This window comes from Phoxinus phoxinus (genome assembly GCF_949152265.1).
Source record: "Phoxinus phoxinus genome assembly, chromosome: 22".
Classification (NCBI taxonomy): Eukaryota; Metazoa; Chordata; class Actinopteri; order Cypriniformes; family Leuciscidae; genus Phoxinus; species Phoxinus phoxinus.
The window spans coordinates 29,243,543-29,251,042 of NC_136897.1; the positions used below are offsets into that span (position 1 = coordinate 29,243,543).

Consider the following 7,500-nt stretch of genomic DNA (forward strand, 5'->3'; position numbering starts at 1 on the left):
GCACAGGTGACGTTTACTGGACGACACACAGATAAACACAACGACAGCACAGGTGACGTTTACTGGACGACACACAGATAAACACGACGACAGCACAGGTGACGTTTACTGGACGACACACAGATAAACACGACGACAGCACAGGTGACGTTTACTGGACGACACACAGATAAACACGACGACAGCACAGGTGACGTTTACTGGACGACACACAGATAAACACGACGACAGCACAGGTGACGTTTACTGGGCGACACACAGATAAACACAACGACAGCACAGGTGACGTTTACTGGACGACACACAGATAAACATGAGGACAGCACAGGTGACGTTTACTGGACGACAGCACAGGTGACGTTTACTGGACGACACACAGATAAACATGAGGACAGCACAGGTGACGTTTACTGGACGACACACAGATAAACACGAGGACAGCACAGGTGACGTTTACTGGACGACACACAGATAAACACGACGACAGCACAGGTGACGTTTACTGGACGACACACAGATAAACACGAGGACAGCACAGGTGACGTTTACTGGACGACACACAGATAAACACGACGACAGCAAAGGTGACGTTTACTGGACGACACACAGATAAACACGACGACAGCACAGATGACGTTTACTGGACGACACACAGATAAACACGACGACAGCACAGGTGACGTTTACTGGACGACACACAGATAAACACGACGACAGCAAAGGTGACGTTTACTGGACGACAGCACAGATAAACACGACGACAGCAAAGGTGACGTTTACTGGACGACACACAGATAAACACGACGACAGCACAGATGACGTTTACTGGACGACACACAGATAAACACGACGTCAGCACAGGTGACGTTTACTGGACGACACACAGATAAACACGACGACAGCAAAGGTGACGTTTACTGGACGACACACAGATAAACACGACGACAGCACAGGTGACGTTTACTGGACGACACACAGATAAACACGACGACAGCACAGGTGACGTTTACTGGACGACACACAGATAAACATGACGACAGCACAGGTGACGTTTACTGGACGACACACAGATAAACACGACGACAGCACAGGTGACGTTTACTGGACGACACACAGATAAACACGAGGACAGCACAGGTGACGTTTACTGGACGACACACAGATAAACATGAGGACAGCACAGGTGACGTTTACTGGACGACACACAGATAAACATGACGACAGCACAGGTGACGTTTACTGGACGACACACAGATAAACACGACGACAGCACAGGTGACGTTTACTGGACGACACACAGATGAACACGACGACAGCACAGGTGACGTTTACTGGACGACACACAGATAAACATGAGGACAGCACAGGTGACGTTTACTGGACGACACACAGATAAACACGACGACAGCACAGGTGACGTTTACTGGACGACACACAGATAAACACGACGACAGCACACGTGACGTTTACTGGACGACACACAGATAAACATGACGACAGCACACGTGACGTTTACTGGACGACACACAGATAAACACGACGACAGCACAGGTGACGTTTACTGGACGACACACAGATAAACACGACGACAGCACACGTGACGTTTACTGGACGACACACAGATAAACACGACGACAGCACACGTGACGTTTACTGGACGACACACAGATAAACACGACGACAGCACACGTGACGTTTACTGGACGACACACAGATAAACATGACGACAGCACAGGTGACGTTTACTGGACGACACACAGATAAACATGAGGACAGCACAGGTGACGTTTACTGGACGACACACAGATAAACATGAGGACAGCACACGTGACGTTTACTGGACGACACACAGATAAACATGACGACAGCACACGTGACGTTTACTGGACGACACACAGATAAACATGAGGACAGCACACGTGACGTTTACTGGACGACACACAGATAAACATGAGGACAGCACAGGTGACGTTTACTGGACGACACACAGATAAACACGACGACAGCACAGGTGACGTTTACTGGACGACACACAGATAAACACGACGACAGCACAGGTGACGTTTACTGGACGACACACAGATGAACACGACGACAGCACAGGTGACGTTTACTGGACGACACACAGATAAACATGAGGACAGCACAGGTGACGTTTACTGGACGACACACAGATAAACATGACGACAGCACACGTGACGTTTACTGGACGACACACAGATAAACATGACGACAGCACAGGTGACGTTTACTGGACGACACACAGATAAACACGACGACAGCACAGGTGACGTTTACTGGACGACACACAGATAAACACGACGACAGCACAGGTGACGTTTACTGGACGACACACAGATGAACACGACGACAGCACAGGTGACGTTTACTGGACGACACACAGATGAACACGACGACAGCAAAGGTGACGTTTACTGGACGACACAGATAAACATGACGACAGCACAGGTGACGTTTACTGGACGACACACAGATAAACACGACGACAGCACAGGTGACGTTTACTGGACGACACACAGATAAACACGACGACAGCACAGGTGACGTTTACTGGACGACACACAGATAAACACGACGACAGCACAGGTGACGTTTACTGGACGACACACAGATAAACACGAGGACAGCACAGGTGACGTTTACTGGACGACACACAGATAAACACGAGGACAGCACAGGTGACGTTTACTGGACGACACACAGATAAACACGACGACAGCACAGGTGACGTTTACTGGACGACACACAGATAAACACGACGACAGCACAGGTGACGTTTACTGGACGACACACAGATAAACACGACGACAGCACAGGTGACGTTTACTGGACGACACACAGATAAACACGACGACAGCACAGGTGACGTTTACTGGACGACACACAGATAAACACGACGACAGCACAGGTGACGTTTACTGGACGACACACAGATAAACACGACGACAGCACAGGTGACGTTTACTGGACGACACACAGATAAACACGACGACAGCACAGGTGACGTTTACTGGACGACACACAGATAAACACGACGACAGCACAGGTGACGTTTACTGGACGACACACAGATAAACACGACGACAGCACAGGTGACGTTTACTGGACGACACACAGATAAACACGACGACAGCACAGGTGACGTTTACTGGACGACACACAGATAAACACGACGACAGCACAGGTGACGTTTACTGGACGACACACAGATAAACACGACGACAGCACAGGTGACGTTTACTGGACGACACACAGATAAACACGACGACAGCACAGGTGACGTTTACTGGACGACACACAGATAAACACGACGACAGCACAGGTGACGTTTACTGGACGACAGCACAGGTGACGTTTACTGGACGACACACAGATAAACATGACGACAGCACAGGTGACGTTTACTGGACGACACATAGATAAACATGAGGACAGCACAGGTGACGTTTACTGGACGACACACAGATAAACATGAGGACAGCACAGGTGACGTTTACTGGACGACACACAGATAAACATGACGACAGCACAGGTGACGTTTACTGGACGACACACAGATAAACACGAGGACAGCACAGGTGACGTTTACTGGACGACACACAGATAAACATGAGGACAGCACAGGTGACGTTTACTGGACGACACACAGATAAACATGACGACAGCACAGGTGACGTTTACTGGACGACACACAGATAAACATGAGGACAGCACAGGTGACGTTTACTGGACGACACACAGATAAACACGACGACAGCACAGGTGACGTTTACTGGACGACACACAGATAAACACGACGACAGCACAGGTGACGTTTACTGGACGACACACAGATAAACACGACGACAGCACAGGTGACGTTTACTGGACGACAGCACAGGTGACGTTTACTGGACGACACACAGATAAACATGACGACAGCACAGGTGACGTTTACTGGACGACACACAGATAAACACGACGACAGCACAGGTGACGTTTACTGGACGACAGCACAGGTGACGTTTACTGGACGACACACAGATAAACATGACGACAGCACAGGTGACGTTTACTGGACGACACACAGATAAACACGACGACAGCACAGGTGACGTTTACTGGACGACACACAGATAAACACGACGACAGCACAGGTGACGTTTACTGGACGACACACAGATAAACACGACGACAGCACAGGTGACGTTTACTGGACGACACACAGATAAACACGAGGACAGCACACGTGACGTTTACTGGACGACACACAGATAAACACGAGGACAGCACACGCGTGCTGAGGCGTGAACATTCTGAGATCCAGTTATTGGCTTCCACCGAAGATGATCTATGCAAACACGCATGCAAATCTCCATGCAGAGCTGATGACGGAACAACTGCCAGACTGCGGTTTCTAATCAGCGGAGCGACCGCGCTCACAGAGCCCGGCCCACGCTTCTGTTCACCTGCCATCATCTCACCTTCAGCGTCTTCGCCTCCAGCTTCTGTCCAGCGAACATGGAGCTCTCGTCGAAGTGCATGGGGAACGCTCTGCACACACACACACACACACACACACACACACAAGCTCATCAGAGTGTATGTGATAATCATATGCACGTGTGCTGGACAGGAGTGTGTCCTCACTTGGTGACGTTGAGGATCTGGAGCAGCAGGGCTTTGGTGGACGAGTCCTCCTCGCTGTTCCCCGTGTACAGGTTGATGAAGGAGCGCTCGAAGTACGGGGACACTTTAGTGAGCGCGCGCAGCTCGATCAGGTACAGGAAGTACAGGTTCTTGAGGCGGCGCGTGCCCTCGCCCTTGGTCTCGGCCGGGTCGAAGCGCTGGCGAAACTCCTGCACGTTCGGACCCCACACCGGCTTGCCCCAGCCCTCTGAGGAACACACTCCGCTTTATACAGCGCTCGAACAGAGCAGAGAACGTAGAAATAGCGTAGTGACGTAGAAATAGCGCAGTGACGTAGAAATAGCGCAGTGACGTAGAAATAGCGTAGTGACGTAGAAATAGCGCAGTGACGTAGAAATAGCGCAGTGACGTAGAATCAGCGCAGTGACGTAGAAATAGCGCAGTGACGTAGAAATAGCGTAGTGACGTAGAAATAGCGCAGTGACGTAGAAATAGCGCAGTGACGTAGAAATAGCGTAATGACTTAGAAATAGCGTAGTGACGTAGAAATAGCGCAGTGACGTAGAAATAGCGGAGTGACGTAGAAATAGCGTAGTGACGTAGAAATAGCGCAGTGACGTAGAAATAGCGCAGTGACGTAGAAATAGCGTAGTGACGTAGAAATAGCGTAGTGACGTAGAAATAGCGCAGTGACGTAGAAATAGCGGAGTGACGTAGAAATAGCGTAGTGACGTAGAAATAGCGCAGTGACGTAGAAATAGCGCAGTGACGTAGAAATAGCGTAGTGACGTAGAAATAGCGCAGTGACGTAGAAATAGCGTAGTGACGTAGAAATAGCGCAGTGACGTAGAAATAGCGTAGTGACGTAGAAATAGCGTAGTGACGTAGAAATAGCGCAGTGACGTAGAAATAGCGTAGTGACGTAGAAATAGCGTAAAACAAATAAAGAATCAATGTATGAGAACGGTTATTATATTATAAACTCTGTATATTTGTGCAGCGTGCGCATGTCAAAAAATATATTCCGATTTGAAGCGTGTGACAAACACACACATCGACCTGGTCACATGTTCAACACTGCATAGATTCATCAATCAGAATGATTTCAGTGCGACTGAAGCAGAAGCTGTGCACGCGAGCGAGTGGCGCTCGAATAACTAGATATTCATTTCAATTTAATATTTTCATTAGCCGACAATAAAAACACTAGTTAGAAAATTCAGAGCATCCATGGGAAAAAGTGCTATGGTAACCAAGGTTTGGGTGGAGTGCTGGTTACTCGTGTGTGAGAACGGAGTTTGATTAGTTGGTAATGAGTGTTTGCGTGATCAGCGTGTGTGTGTTCACCGTCCAGCAGGTGTTCTGCGCACAGGTGGAGGTTAATGCTGCTGTGGAGGCCGGAGATCAGGCGGTAGAACACACGCTTCTCCAGACACAGTCCTGAACACACACACACACACAGGGTCATTAACAACAACACAAATGTTTTATGTGTGAATATATACATTTATCACAATTTTTTTTAATTATATGCATATTTTAAAATTATATATTTATTAGGGCTGTCAATCGATTAAAAAATTTAAATCACGATTAATCGCATGCTTGCCATGAGTTAACTCGCGATTAATCACACATTTTTTATTTGTTCTAAATGTACCTTAAATTAATACTTTTCAAGTTTGTAATACTCTAAGCATTATGGGCATGGATAAATATGGATGCTTTATGCAAATGTATGTTTATTATTGAAACCATGGTCAACATAGAGCATGAAGACGAGACATGTTTCAAAGAAGGTCATAGATGTTTTTCAAAGAACGTGTTCATGTCTATTAGACACATGAAGAAAGAAATACCAGTTCCCATTACTTCTCTTTCTTTGCACTGAGCAATTTACTAAAACAAACATGTTTAGATGTTTGCATGGCAGGGCAGCTCTTCTGAAAATGCTAAATGTACATTTATTATTTATTATTACATTAGTTTGTCTCTCTCTGTGCCCATTTTGATGAAGCTAAATTCTCAATAAAACTGTTTTCATTGGTATATTTTACTGTTAGAGAGCTGCGCGCGTGCTGGGAGAAAACTGAAAATATGCGCTGCGTTAATCGCGCGTTAAAAAAATTAGTGCCGTTAATATGATGTTGCGTTAACGCCTAATTAACGCGTTAACTTTGACCGCACTAATATTTATATATTTTTTCAAAGTAAATTACATTAATTTCGAAATAAATTATGTATATATTTTTATCCAAATTATTATTATATTAAGTAAATTATAAAGGAGAAAGTCAAACAATGAGAATATGGTGCAAAAGTTCATTTATTTCAGTAATTCAACTTAAAAGCTGAAACTAATATATTATATAGACTCATTACATGCGAAGTGAGATATTTCAAGCTGTATTAGTTATAATTATGATGATTATGGATTACAGCTTTAAACCTTTTCACAATATTCTAAATCTGCACTTACCCTCCAGCCACGTGTAGAAGCCCTCGCCTGCGGAGAACCAGAGCCACAGTTACTGCCCGTCTACACTGAGAGCAGAGCATCATGGGTAATGTAGGCACATATGAACTCACCATCATCATCACCTGAGAGAGAGGGAGAGAGGGGTCAGGGGTCAGGGGAGATCTACAGGTGTAACTGACCTGAAGCACAGGTGAGAGAGACACGCACCTCGACCGGGAGCCAGAGGGTTGAGCGGACGATACACTGACCTCGGCCTGAGGAGCAGTGACAGAACATCAGTGTACAGCAGACACTCTGTGTGTGTGTGTGTGTGTGTGTGTGTGTGTGTGTGTGTGTGTGTGTGACCTCGGCCTGAGGAGCAGTGACAGAAC

At 46.8% G+C, this 7,500-nt stretch overlaps 1 protein-coding gene across 2 annotated transcripts in view; it reads right to left on the minus strand.

Moving 5' to 3' along the window:
- The window catches only part of ero1b (endoplasmic reticulum oxidoreductase 1 beta), a 19,855-nt gene that overhangs the window by 4,251 nt on the left and 8,104 nt on the right, over positions 1–7,500 (minus strand). For both annotated transcript variants that reach the window (XM_079597151.1, XM_079597152.1), the window contains exons 8-13: positions 7,337–7,383; positions 7,240–7,251; positions 7,130–7,156; positions 5,998–6,090; positions 4,651–4,897; positions 4,485–4,554 (exon numbers count right to left, since the gene is read on the minus strand). In XM_079597151.1, coding sequence (XP_079453277.1) covers positions 4,485–4,554; positions 4,651–4,897; positions 5,998–6,090; positions 7,130–7,156; positions 7,240–7,251; positions 7,337–7,383 — 496 coding nt within the window. The remainder of the gene's footprint in view (positions 1–4,484; positions 4,555–4,650; positions 4,898–5,997; positions 6,091–7,129; positions 7,157–7,239; positions 7,252–7,336; positions 7,384–7,500) is intronic.